This window comes from Oxyura jamaicensis, chromosome 1 (assembly GCF_011077185.1).
Source record: "Oxyura jamaicensis isolate SHBP4307 breed ruddy duck chromosome 1, BPBGC_Ojam_1.0, whole genome shotgun sequence".
NCBI classification, from domain to species: domain Eukaryota; kingdom Metazoa; phylum Chordata; class Aves; order Anseriformes; family Anatidae; genus Oxyura; species Oxyura jamaicensis.
In genome coordinates, this window is record NC_048893.1 from 74935259 (window position 1) to 74950041 (window position 14783).

Consider the following 14783-nt stretch of genomic DNA (forward strand, 5'->3'; position numbering starts at 1 on the left):
GAGGGTGGCGAGGGGCCGTTGCTCGCAGACAGGGTCGGTAGGGGTGCTGTGTCCTCGGGACCCAGTGTGGGGCTGGGGAGCCGGAAGCAGGAAGGGTGTCAGGGGTGGTGTCAGGGGTGGTGGCCCGCAGCCCGGCAGGGCACAGGTTCCTGAGGTTGGTTGCCCTCATGGTGACAGAACTGCGACATCTCAAGTGGCGTTTGTGGTCCTGCAGGGTGTCCTAGCACTGAGCGTGCCCCCCCCCCCCAAAAATGTTGCTCAGTTTTCCTTGTGTCTTCCTGCTATGTATGCGAAGACAACAATAAAATCATCCCCGTGCCTGCACCGTGTAAGGCTGAGGAAGCGTGCTTCTGTCAGCCTCTCCAAGTCCCCAGAGTCGTGGAGGCAGGGAAAGCCACCGAATTGCCAAAGAGAGTGAAATAATTGTGTTCTTAGAAGCAGGAGCTCACTTTGTGGCAAAGTTTGTGAAACTTAGAAACAAACATGTCAGTTGTGCTAAGAATAGGGCGTTACAAATGTCTTTCATTCTACCAGAAGAAACGTGAGAATTTTCCTCCCACATACTAGTAACTGTAATCAAAATTAGTGCATGGTTAGGATACTCGGTATGTAGCACACTTAGGTGCAACTTCCTAGTACAAATCTGCTGTATTATGTTAAGAGCAGGGACTTGAATCTCAGGTTTTATAGTAAAGTGTACAAATGTAGCCTGACTAGATTCAGAGCTGGAAGTATGCATGAATCTTCCGTATCCCATAGCTACTGTATTATTATCCCATAAAATCTTACCATATTCTGAAAAGTACAGTAAGCTTCTGTGGCTTTATTCTTAATAAAGAAGCAGTTAAAACATTTCTGACCTAGATCATTGATAACTTCATGCAGGTGAATCCATATTGTTTAATGACCTGTTATGAATATGAGGGTTTGAGTGACCTCTGCTTTTCTACTTGAATTTTCCTGACACGAGTGAGGCATAACAGGTGCATTAGATGGAAGTGTGATGGGTTTTCAAGTCCCCTTTGAAGCAGCTGTGCTGACAGTGTACACATTACACAGTGAAACACTGTTGGTCAAACAGGTAGGGTATGTTTAAACTAGCCATCCTGAAGCAGTTTACGGAAAATACGTCTTCAGCATTCATTTACAAGGGTGTGACTTTATGTTGCTGTCACTGTCATACACAGATTCTGATGATCTCATGATGTCTTTGAATGGAAAAGCTTAACTAAAGCACCACTTGCTATGTGCAGTGCACTGAGAAAACCATTATTGCTGAGAGAATAAAGTTTTTTTTTTTGTTTGTTTTTTTCTTCATTTTTGTTTCTGCATCTCCCATGCTTTTTTGTCATAATGATGGCAGCAGCCACCTTACAGTATTCAGGCAGTGTTTACCTTCACATAGTACTTGGACTTTGTCCTTCCTTTTGTAAATGTTTATTATCTCTGACGCACAACAGTCTTGCCTTGCTAGTATTGAAAGTTTTCAGTGCCACAACACACACAGCTGTAACACGAGCAGTTCTTTCCCTGGGATTGTATGGAGCCTAACTGATAGATTTAAAAATGCTTGCAGAATAAGCTATTTGTCTAACTGAGTGGCATTTTTACTTATTGCTAGCCTTGTTTTTGAACTCTGCAGTGATTTTGAATACATTATTCAAACCAGTCATAATACAATGATCTTTTAGCATGTTGAACATCGTGGCATGCTGACAATAGATTTTTTTCTAGTTACAACTTTGAATTTTATGTTGCTTAAGATACCTACATATGTGGTAGATCACGCACCCCACAGAATTAAATTGAAATGCAACCCAGGCTTGAGATTTTACAATCTAATGAATGTGTGTGTGTTTTATCCCTGTTGTTAAAAGTGCGACGTTGGACTGCCAAGTAGTTTTACCACAAAAATAAAAGAACTAGTTCTTGCCAGGTATAGTACAGGGTGTTGTTCAGGTTAGCAGATTACAGCAGACGAGTGGACAGTACTGGGTGTTGTTCTGTATGTAATCATTCATTTCTGTCACTGTCTGCCAACAGTGTGTGGGTTTCTACAGACCATGATGAAATCGAGAAGGTTGCAAAGCAGTTTGGTGCCCAAGTTCATCGTCGAAGCCCTGAAGTATCTCAAGACTCCTCTACTTCTCTAGAAGCTATCAGAGAGTTTCTTAATCATCATCAGGGTAAATCAGTAATGAAACCTGCTTAGCTTTTGTTGTAGCCCCGTAAGGATGATGCACTTAGTATTTAGAAAAATAGGTATATCCTGTAGTAAGTTAAAGCTGGAAAGATTCTCCTTATGTGGCATCCACTCATAACACGCTTTGGGGTTGTATGTATTAAAATACTTGTTGTTTCATAAATGTTTCTGTATTTTTCTTTAGAGGTTGATATTGTAGGAAATATTCAAGCAACATCTCCCTGTTTACATCCCAGTGATCTTATAAAAGTGGCAGATCTGATCCAGAAAGAGGGCTTTGATTCTGTCTTCTCTGTTGTGAGACGGCATCAATTTAGATGGAGCGAGGTAAAAAAAGGAGGTAATATTTATCTGTTTCTGGTTACAGTTAAAATTAATCAAAGTTTTATTTATTCAAGTGTGTAATGTTTGTACCCATGACATTTATATCTGGAAGGGCCTTTAGAGACATAGACTGGCTTCTTTGAAAGGTTTAAGATGACTTAAGATTTCTTTTAAGTAGCACTGTTTTAATATTACTGATCATTGCTCAGCCAATCTTAAGAGCTTAAAATGGAAATACTATTATCATGTCTAGGCTCAAAAAATAACTTCCCCAAACTTTACATGTCTTCTTGGTGGATATTGATGTTTTTGTGGACATGACACTGAGGTCCTGTCTTAACTAGGGAACTGTTTAGTCTTACCATGTAATAGCTAATAAGTAGCAAATAATGTGAGTTAAATCTTAGTCATGATGGGATGACAACCTAATAGCTTGGAGTCTTAGGGTTGTTTTCAGCCTGCTAAATTGTCAGCTGACTCAAGTGAGATTGCAAACTGCCTTTGATTCATAAGGACTGAACTGAAGTAGCTCATACAGAAAAACACTACTATTTTTCCTAGAGAAAATATTCCTCTTTCCAAGATGACTCAAGACTGAACTTTAATTACAAAGCTTATATGTTATCATATAAGTACCTTCATGTTATCATCATAAGTACCTTCTGCGCTTGTACTAAGAACTATTCCCCACATTGCTTTTATTTCTGTGATTAAAGTAGAAATGTTTGCTTCATTTTTCTTCAAAAAATGGTTAGTTCAGGTACTGTCACATCACTATTTTCTAAAAATGAATATGTTACTCAGATATTAATGTTATTCTATTGAGATCTAAAATGTTTCAGATGTAATTTTTTGTGAGTTTACATAGTGTCATGCTGTAAAAGAGAATGTGAAGTAGATAAATGCTGATACTGGAGGTAAGCTGGAATAAAAATTGGGCCTTTGTTTAGAATAAACAGATAACATGAACATATTCCTTTTTCCTCATAAGAGGAGGGAAATTTATTGATAATGTGTGAGAGGAATATCAAAATCATGGATGGAAGTGTAGGATTCTGTGGTTTGTATTTTAATTGACTAGGTGAAAGTCCACTTCATGTCTTGAGATGCTAGCTGGACATCTGAAAATCTAAATCTCATTTGGATGTACCATGTGGCTTTGAAATGATGGTGTGCCACCACTTCTCCATGGGTATTTGGTAACCTGTATCGACCTCTGTAAATAACACCTTATCCTCAAATTGTTAGAATAAAAGAACCTCAAGGCCTACCTAAAAGAGCGAATTGCTCTTTAGTGCAAAATGACACCTGAAGTATTTTAATGTAGCAAAAGATAAAGAATTACTCAACTGCAAGGCATACATATGAGGAAATTTTGAAAATGTTCACAGCTTAAGGGTAAAAGCAGCTTGCCTTTCAGGAACACAGTGTTTCAGGTAACACCGATTTGCCTGAGTAGAATCCAGTTCAGTATCATGCTCTTCTCAGAGTAATTTAAAATACTGAATGTATTAGAAAATTTTTGTACCTCTTCCTGTGTATTTCTGTTGTTCTTTCAGCATTGAGGTTTAATATTCATGTACCCTGAAAGAGACAGATGTCTTTCCCTGCTTAGGAATGTTTACTTCATTGAGCATGAAGTTGTATTGTAGTTATTAAACACTAAGTTTATATATATGAAAGTTTCAGGATGTTTTGTGTTTTTGAGAATACCCCTTAACTTCTTCATGGGATAATGAGACCCGATGAATTTTAGCTGCTTTGTGCATGTGAATTGGGGTGGCTTAAAAACAGAAGTCTCTGGTCACTGGTTCAGTTTCTCCTAACGGTATGAGATCCTATGGGATCCTGCTTGTTCAAAGGCACTGTTTTGCTTATTTGTGGACACTGATTAAACCATATAAGAAAGGTTCATATTATGTGTATCTCTAAATAGGAAGTATTTTGGGGAAGTACTGAGATATCTCCATGGGAAAAATTTCTTCGATGCTCATTTTTCACCTTTCAGATTTCAAGATGGTCCTCTCAGCACTACGTTCTTTTAGGGCATTTTGGTTTTTAGGTGTATGTAGCTGAATGGTTTTCTGTGTTTAGCCTCACTGCAATCTAAACCCCTTCCTATTTTGTACTAGGAGATAGGTTATGGGAGGGATATGGTATTTCCTTCACACCAGCAAGGACACTCTAGAAGAACATACCCCTACTACTTCTAGAAATCAGTTTGAGGTGATGATTTCTCAGGATTTTTTTTTTTAATGTTGGAAAGTAGAACTTCCTTTTCCTCTGCTAGAAATGCAGGACAGTTCTCCACTTTGTTACTCACAGTTCCAAAAAAGAGCAAGCAATTCAGTGATTCTTTATCAAGCTAAACAATTAGAGATAATAATGAAAGAAGATGGTGACTGAACTATGTCCTTAATTTTTCAACAGAAAGATGTTTTACAGAAAGTTATTAAGTGATTTTGAACGGGGATTCTGGAAAACGTATTTTGACATTTTTGTCTGTTAACAGAAAATAAAATGACAGAGCCCCAAAACCTGAATCCAGCAAAACGGTACCGGAGGCAAGACTGGCCTGGGGAGCTGTATGAAAATGGATCATTTTATTTTGCAAAGAGGCATTTGATTGAGAAGGGCTACTTGCAGGTTAGTGCTTCAGGTTTTTTTTACAGCTGTTTAAAAAAATGCATCTTTTACTCTTGTCATGGAATGTTTTGAGTTCAATTATGTATTTCAGTTTCTGAAGCCATCAGTATCTTCTAACAGCACTTTGACTTCAGGACAGTTAGCATATCATTTGTAACTTAAGAGGGCTGGTTGTAGTTAGGGCAGTACCAGTTACAGCCTTCTTCACAACAAATTTGTACAAATAATATTGAACATTATATATTTATAAGCCTAAAATCCCGAGTTTCACGTAAATTTACTGATATGTAAGTGCATACCTTAAAATTCAGTTTAACGTTACTGAGGGTGTAAAACTAACCTGCAGTGCAACAGGCTTCTCACATATCTATAAACTTGCATTCTTGGCAAGTTTAGACCTTTTGCCTTATGCCTATTTGTGCTGCAGTTTAACCGGTCTTTTTCCCTTTCTTGATGTTTGTGTCCTTGTGTAGTAATGCAGAGCAAATATATTTACTTCAGCTTTAATTTCATTTGTCTATTGTATGTATTTTCACTTTTGTGATACGAATACCATACTAGTTATGTCAGAATACTAGATTCTTAGCTAATTTGCAGATATATTACTAATCTAGGGGTAATAGCTTTAGTTCTCTATGCTTTGGATAGACACATGCAGTGCTGGATAGTGCTGTGTGGGCTTGCAGGCATTGATGCAATCCTGTACAGTTATGCTGAATTACACATTTTTTGAAAGTTGGCCACTAACTCTCTGAGGATCAGGGCTTTTAGTTTTTTTTTTTAAATTACACTGGGTTTTGGTGGATGTTTTTCCAGTTGAGATGAATTCTTTGCGTAGACAAGGCAAAAATTAAACATACTTGCATTGATTCAGTGCTAAGGTATTACTGCTTTACTGCATTAAAAGACCTATTGAATCAGTATGACCTAATGAATACTATCTTTATTGCACACTTGCTTTGGTTGTGCAAGGAAGATACAAACTGTGGCTTATATAAAGTTTCAAATGCTTGGTTTGTGTGTAACTGACAAAATACTGTTGTTGATGGCTCACTAGCATCTAAGCTAGTCAGTGTGATTTCCCTGTAACCAACTTTCATTACATGATACTAAATTGTAGAGTTTTGTAGCTTTATTAACCCAAGCAGAAAATTGTAATGGGTTTTATTTTATCTAGGGTGGTAAAATGGCCTACTATGAAATGCGTGCTGAACATAGTGTGGATATTGATATAGACATTGACTGGCCTATTGCAGAGCAAAGAGTACTGAGGTAAAAGCAAGTCTCATTCCTTCATTTCTTTAATATTGGTCATTGTTTCAAAGAATGATCATGTGAATTCATAAAGTAGTTTTTTCAAGTTGCAATTTCAGAAATTAATCAAAATCAAATGTAATTTAATAATTTTATTTCCATCCATCATTGTTCCTTTCTTTCTTGAAATCATCTGAATTACCTTTGCGCTGTTTGTATGTGTTCCTTGTTTGCTAGTTCACTTAAGTTCAGCCTGGGAAAAGGGAGATAGTAAGCCTCACTATATCACAGCAATGTGTTAGTGTCATTTCTGGCCTTTTTAGCTGAGTTGTCTTAGGTTTCCACAGTCTAGATCACGCTTCTTAATTCACATGACTAAGAGTGCTCCAAGTAGAAGGCATGAGTTGATTACATTTTGCCTGCTGCCTTTTCTTTGCAGCTACTCTATATCTCTACAAAGAAATAGCAGCTGTGAGTGGAATGTATTTACCTTTTTCATCCTTTACTCCATTTTATTTTTTCCCACCGTGTTAATAGAACATAAGCTTTTATGCTAGAGAAATGAATGTCATCCTAATTTTTAAGTGGGTGACATAACTGAGCTGTCTTGGATGGCTTTATTTTTTTTAATTGAAGGAGAATCTAGTTGGAGAGTGAAGGTAATGAGAAAAGACATTAGGGGAAAAAAAGAATTTCAAAGCTAATTCTTCTGTGTGAAGATCACAATTGTATTTGAAATGTTTATTTTCAGAGTGTGCAAAAACTTCCATCTAAAAAGATTAATTATTTGTCTAGCTTTGGGTATTTTGGCAAGGAACCATTAAAGGAAGTGAAGCTATTGGTTTGCAGTATTGATGGATGCCTGACAAACGGTCGCATTTATGTCACAGAAGATCAGAAGGAAATGGTCTCCTACGATTATAGAGATATTGTTGGTATAAATCTGCTAAAGAAAAGGGGAATCGAGGTAAGTGTTGTTCTAAAGCATGACACTTCACCTATGATGTGATCAAGCAGCATGATACACTGGTTCAGAGTTGGGGCAAACACTGTTTTCAGATTCTGTAGAGTAAAATAAATGTGTTTCGATAAACTGATCTGCCTCCTTCATATCAACTATGGCATCCTTCTCTTTTTGTCCTGGAAAAATGTGGAATAGAATTTGTATGGTGTTCTGCTAGCACCAGTAATATTGTGTGCTCTTTAGTCTACATACACATTAGCTAGCAGTCAGTTTCTTGTTTATTGTGATGTGTCTCTGCTGTATAAATTGTATGTTTTTGCAACAGCTTTACCAAGCAGGGATATGTTGTTATTTCTTAGCTATTTAAGAAGGATACTCAGGCAAATTACTTGGCTCATCCTAGAAGAGCCATTTTTGTGGCAGAGGGGAAATTAAGCCCCAATTGCTTTTGTCCACATAGTTGCTTTAACCATGACTTACGTGCTCCTAAGTTGTAAGAATTCAAATGAAAAAAACTGAAATTACACAGACTGTAATATGGATGCTTTCCTGAATTATTATTAGTAGTAGTAAATTCTGCTGAACAGAATATTTGCTTGCATTATGTAAAATTAGCCTGCCTGTTATTTTCTATTTGTGCTGTTGCTTTTGATATAGCTAGAAGAATTTCTTGGGGTAAGAACTAAGTACAGATTTGGGCTTCCTTCAGAGAGCCTTATCCAGGTCCTGTTGCAGGTAGAGATGGACATGGATAAGACAAAGGCAGTTAAACCCTGAGTAGTTTGTTGCAGATTCATTTTGGAGTCTGTTGTGGGTTTTCTGTTGTTGTTGTAACAGGTTAGGCAAGACATTCTTGATATATTTAGGTGCAGCTGGTGCTGCCTTGGGGCAGTGGTATGGAGTAAGTGTTTTTTCAAAACTTCCTCAGCTTTGTTTTCTGTGAGGCAGAAGGGAGGAAGCTTGTAATGATTGTTTTGTTGCCTCTGGGTGCCTATTCTTAAATGACTTGGAATTTATTATTAAAAACCTATTGGGCTTTGTGCCACACTTGCTGTACTTCTAGTGCATGGTTCTGGTGTACTCTTGCTTTGTGTGCTGCTCCCATTCATTCTGTACCTAATACCAAATACCTGTTAGCATTTAACAGCAATTAACAACAACAAAGTTAAGCTTGTCCACAACTTGGGCAGAAAACATGGAGTAGTTGTGTCTGAGATCTTTAAAAATCCTGCTGCAGTAATCTGGTTTTGGCCTACATGGTACATCATTTCCAAATTTAAAATTTGGAATGAACTTCCAGAGATTAATGTGCCATACCACTTCTGTCTGTTTAGCGGTCTCTTGACACTCTGAAGACCTACTGTAACTAATGTGGTAACATTATTAGGCAGAGGAATCAGGAAAAATACTTAAAAATATTCTACTTCTACAAAAACTGCAGAAACTTTCATTGGAAATTCTTTTATTCCCTACTTTGGCTTAGGTTAGATGTTACTGCATTAGATAGTGACCGTGGCACTGTACCATGATTTCCAGTATTTTTATTTGGTATATATTGCTTTTAAAAAGATAAATGTAAACTTCTGTTTTGTGAAACTCAAGGGAGCCTACAGTTTGTTTCACTTTCCCAAAGCAACTGGCATTTCAACACTATAAGTTTTTTTTGGACACAAATCACTTCCACTCTGAGTTCTGAACGAAGAAACCAGTCATGCAACACTCTTCTGTTATCTGAGAAAGCTTACATCTGAAACTTCTACTCTCTTTTTGTAAATCAACTTAAATGGCTTTTTTTTCCTTGTATATAGAATTTATTCTAACTTGGTTTAATAGGTTCGACTAATCTCTGAAAGAGATTGTTCAAAAACACTGCCAGCCATGCAGCTGGGATGTGTAGCAGAAGTTAATGCAACAAATAAATTACAAATCCTGGAAGACTGGCGAAAATGCATTGGCTTGAGCTGGAAAGAAGTTGCTTACTTAGGTCAGTTTCTTTTTTCCTTTTTTCTTTTTTCTTTTTTTTCTTCTTTTTTTTGGTAGTAAAATTTCATGTAGCATACACATGCAAACTTTGTAGCACTTCTCATCTTCAAAATCACTTCGCCCGTTGCTACTACACTAAACATAGTGGGATTAGAGTGCAAATTACAATACAAAATCACCAAAAGTAAATACATATTTGAAGTCCTGTTAGGGTACAATCTAAATATTAAATGCAATGATGAGTCAGTGTCTATTTGGTAAGTAATGTTTTAGCTATTTTTGTACTGTGATTTAGAAAATCTTTTGATATTGAACAAGTAAATGCTTTTGAATTGATTCTGGTTCATTTCAGATTAATATTGTAGAGTTCTATATTCTGAAATAGAATCAGACGATTAAAACTGAAAGCTATGTAATCTTGTACAAAATTACATTTTGGTGATAACTTAAGTCCTGCAAATGCTTACTCAGCTGCTCAAATAATTTCACTCATCCTAATAATACCATTCTTTTGCCTGAATATTATGTGTAAAGTATGATCAGTGTTTACATATCACTGAGATTTTCTAAGAATACTTATGCAAAGTGCTGTTGAACTTCTCAGATCAAAATTGTGGCCAGACTAGAAATTCTAAAAACTATTAATAAGTATATGGAAAAATGATGATTTTGCTCAGTTTTTTCCCTTTGTGGTATTTTTATATGTCATTTTATCTCAATAGGAAATGAAGAGTCTGATGTGGAATGCCTGAAGAAAGCTGCCATGAGTGGTGTGCCTGTTGATGCTTGTGCAGTTGCTCAGAAGGCTGCTGGTTACATTTGTAAAAGCAGTGGTGGTTGTGGAGCTGTCCGGGAGTTTGCAGAACACATATTCCTGTTGTTAGAAAAAGTGAACTCTGCAAGAAAGCAAATGGATGACATGAATTCAGCAGGAGAGGATACAGGGGGGAAATGAGAGTAGCAGAAGTGGAAATAATGAACTAGTTAAAAAAGTAACACTGCAGTCGTTCTTCTCCACTTTTCATCTTCTCCATTCCCCCCTCAGTAAGCCTTTATCCCAACGGAGGGCTGCCTTTCAAATTTTATACCACAGTAGAGTTAAAAGGATGTTTCCCTCTAATTTAAGATTCCATTCTGATTAAATGCTAGTATCTGTGATAGTATTCATGATTATTGTAAAAGCCAGTTAAGTGCAATGGAAGGAATACTAGAAAAAGTAGTGTCTTGTAAATCTACTCTAAATCATTCCTTTTGGACAAGTGTAATGGTGTATCTTTATTTCACAATACAAATATTTTCAGGGAATAATGATTTTTTATGATTTGTGGATATGTAATTCAGACTTCCAAAAAATTTGTTCTGTCAGTTGAGCGGTTATTTACATTTTCCTCTATCTTCTATATAATGCAGTTGTGTGCTAGCTTGTCGTGAGACACATCTCTAGGAAGGAAGAGTTTTAGCATATACTGGAGAAGTTGGGTGTAAAATAACTACCAAACATTTTCCTATATTTTGAAAAGTTTAGTTACTGTAAAGCCAACAAATACTGACACTGACTAACAAAAGCATTTAAGCATGTGTTCAATTTTGAGCTAAGTAATTAAGCAGCATTTGGAATTATGCCATCTTAACCTTTGAATCTGTTTATATGGGGTTTTATTTAAGTGCTTAAATTAGCGTACCTATATGCTTTGCCAAATTTAGAACTAAATCTCCCATTAACTTTGAAATCTTTCCTTTGCAGAAACTCTGTTTCTTTCTATGAAGTCTTTATTACAATCACTAATGAGCTAAAGGGAAAAAAAAAAAAAAAAAAAGTAAAGAAAATGTTCTTTAATGTTTATTGTATGGAAAAGGAATTGCTGTGGAAGAAAAAATCATAGTTGACATTTCCACAAATTTTTATATAAAATACGTATTCAGACTATTTTTAGCATGTTAATTTAAAGTTGGTGTATATGTGTATTTGTATTTATGTAAAATACAATTTTTCCCATTTTGATCTGAACAATTCAATGAACTGTAAACATTTGTATAACTGACACTAAAAATATGCATCTGTTTTCAATCCTAGTATTTACCAGTGAGTCAGGCTCAGCCTTGAGTTACACTAAAAAAAATAATAAAAAAATGGCACTGGCACACAGGCAGTTATTGCAGAGGTGAATAATAATGGTTTGTCATTTTATTTTATGACTCTCAACATAAAATTCTCTGCATCTCTTCCTGTTATAAGATCTACTGTTATACTCCTCTCTGATTAACTTTGTGTTGACTTCCCTTTATAAAGCAAAGTTTTAAATTTGAAAGTATTTTACTGCCTTTAGTAGTAAGGTTAACAGGTGAACAGTTGAAGGTGAATTAGCTGCACTAGTCCCCTCTTAAAACTAGTCCCCTCTTAAATTATCATCCAAATATTTCTTTCATTGAGGTTTTAGGGATTTGCATGAGATAAATTCAATGGATAACGAGCTATTTTGGACAGAACTATTAACTTTAAAATGATTTTTCTACCTATAATACTCATATAAACTATGTGATAAATTGCAGAAGTCCGGATTGTTTGAACAATTCAGTTTTAATAATGTCATTGAAAATTGGCCAAGTTTTTAGTTACTTCACCTTGTCACAGTCAAGTAACTCGCGAACTTTGGTCTCAGGAACAGTTTCCTGTTAATAGGCAGGCTTAGAGAAATTGTGGTGAACTTGATTTCTATTCCTTAAGTGCAACTATAATAGAAATATGAGCTGTTGACACTATTGCCAGGGTTGCTGTTTGAATCAGGAACTCTTCTAATGTTTCAGCTACTTGCTGGATGTACTGCAAATGCAGTGGTTATACCCCAAACCTCTACATGTATCAAAAATAAATGCAGAAACTTTAATATGAGTGTTCATAAGGGGCAGAAAGAAAGGGTAGCTGATACATGTTTTCACTTAGACAAATTCTTGTTAGAAAAATCGGGTATAATCTTAACATCGAACATGTCAAACGACAATGAATGATGAACTCTACAGACAGTTTGCAAAATAAAGGCTGTCTGAGGATATGGGAAATTCACAATCTATTGCCTGAAAGATTCAGTTTTGTATTGCTCACACTGCAAGGGAAATCCTGACTATAAAATTACAGTATCTTGAGGGGTGCCTCCATTGCTCCTTGTGATTTTACAGAAGCTCTTCAATCATAGGGAGGGTTTAGTGTCACAGAGGGACAGAGACAGTGAGGATGAATGTAACAGTCACCATAAAAGTGAAATCCTGGATCCTGGGCAAGCTTGAAACATGTAGTATCTTTTGCCAACTATTGTTTCACTACATATCTGGCACCACAATTGACTTTCATTAAAGTCAATTTCATTAAATTCATTCGGACAAATTTCAGTGGTCATTTTTGTTATAGCGGGCTAACTTGGGAATAATGCTGCTTGGTCATAGAACTTGAAAAAATGTGCAGATTTGTTTCTCAAGTTTTTTTTTTTTGTTTTGTTTTTTAAACATGTCAGCCTGTTATGAAAATATCTCCCAAAAAGCTAATGTGGGCTGTTTATCATAATTTTGTGAAACTGAAAAAGGAAAACTACATAATTTATATTAAGCCATCTTAAAATATAGCTGGTTAATTGAAATTTGCAATAATCAATTTTCTTCAGCCTTTTAGATAGAGAATGGTTATGGAGTGATTTGTCATGCATTTGCATATGGTAAATGGTATCCTTCCAAGTTCCTGTGCCACGTGAATGGAATATATCCCATGAACGTAGACAGATGTAACGAATGCCTAAGTTACTCATAAGGTGCACAATCAGTTGCCCAACATCTTTGCCCTGATCTGCTGTTGGAGTCAGATCTTCAGTGTTTGTGTGTGTGGTTATTGCCTGTTAAATAAATTTCTCCTTCACTTGCATGTGTTTCGTATTTTCAAATAGTCCAAGTTCAGGTTTTCAGATTTTAACAGTGCTGTGTGATTTGTGCCTGTGTCTGTGAAAGACACAGGTTCGATTCATTCCTTTCAGTTTTCTGATCTGTCAGAGCTAGCCTGGTATTTCTACATCAAGATCATCTTGTAAATTGAGCAGAATGTACTGAGGATTTTCTGACAGGATGTTCTCAGAGAAAATTCCAGTTTTGGGTAGGTCTCAAGAACTCTGCTGTTCTTGACTGTTTGGTGGCTCTTGCCAAGAGTATTGAGAAGAGGGGAGAAGGATGGACAGTAACACATTGTCATTATGTTTGTTAACCTCTGCAGAAGGGGTAGGAGTTAAACCTTCACCTACTTCTGGCTCCATTAAGTCATTTTTACCTGATCTGTCCTTTTTAATATATGTTTCTCTCAAGTTCTGTGCCATTTCCTGGAGGGTGATCCAATGTGTTCTGACCTTAGTTCATTTCAGATCGATATGAATCTCATAAAACTTGGCCTTGTGAGTTCTGAGGTACTTTATAATGCTTGGTGATTTTATGTTCTTAATGCTTTTTAAGCACATAATAGTTAACTTGCATTTCCATTGTCCAGCTGAGAAGGCTTTTTCAAAAATTTGTATTTTCAATTAATATTCTCTAAAAACATAATTTCTTATTTCCAGAAATAATCCAAATTAGTCTAGTTACAATTCATTATGCCCATCAGGAGTAATTATCCTAAATGTCTATGTTACAAGAGCAACAGTAAAATATGTCCAGTGGAAAAAAATCACCCCATTATGCATGAACCCATCGCGTAAATGAGCTAAAAAAAAACTTGTCAGTAACACACTTGTCTGAAAATTTGTTGGACAGTGGGTTTGGTTCTCTTTGCTCTTGGACGGGTTTGTCTATCCCCATTTGTCATCCTAGGCATATTTATATATGTGGGCAACCTAAGGAAGGTTGCGGTTATCTTATTTTTGCAGAAGGAAGGATTTTTGGTTTGTTTATATAAAAATGTGTTAAAGGGAATGAGCAGTGAGCAGCAATAAAGGGAATGATACTGAGTTATTCAAGTTAGTAAAGAGCAGGATGATGAAACTGAATAGATAAATATAATGGAATAGCTGATAGAAGAACAATCCTAATTTCATGTATAAAAATATCCATTTATACTGAGGTGTTACGATCAAAGAAAATATGTAGTAGAAGTGTATACTAACAGATAAAAAAACAACCAAATTTTGGGAGTGATTAGGAAAATGGTATAGGACAAAAAGGATGAGAGTAATTATTCCACTGTATTAATCAGTGATTTTTATGTATCTTGAACACTGTGTGTTTTTGTTTTTGTTACATATTAAAAAGCTGTAAAACTCTAAAGGCTTGTAGGAGGATAAGACACGTGGTGAAAGAAAGAAATCAGCTTTTGTGTGAGCAATAGCCAAAGAAGAATCCTTCATTTTGGAAGGATGACTGAAGAGAGTTGTGTTACATACCCAT

At 36.1% G+C, this 14783-nt stretch overlaps 1 protein-coding gene across 1 annotated transcript in view; it reads left to right on the top strand.

Annotated features, from left to right (window-relative positions):
• CMAS (cytidine monophosphate N-acetylneuraminic acid synthetase) overlaps positions 1 to 13281 on the top strand; it is a 14001-nt gene extending 720 nt beyond the window's left edge. The window contains exons 2-8 of the mRNA XM_035311225.1: positions 2044 to 2186; positions 2388 to 2543; positions 5040 to 5173; positions 6351 to 6445; positions 7223 to 7394; positions 9225 to 9375; positions 10097 to 13281. Coding sequence (XP_035167116.1) covers positions 2044 to 2186; positions 2388 to 2543; positions 5040 to 5173; positions 6351 to 6445; positions 7223 to 7394; positions 9225 to 9375; positions 10097 to 10329 — 1084 coding nt within the window. The 3' untranslated portion in view covers positions 10330 to 13281. The remainder of the gene's footprint in view (positions 1 to 2043; positions 2187 to 2387; positions 2544 to 5039; positions 5174 to 6350; positions 6446 to 7222; positions 7395 to 9224; positions 9376 to 10096) is intronic.
• The last annotated feature ends 1502 nt before the right edge of the window (positions 13282 to 14783 follow it).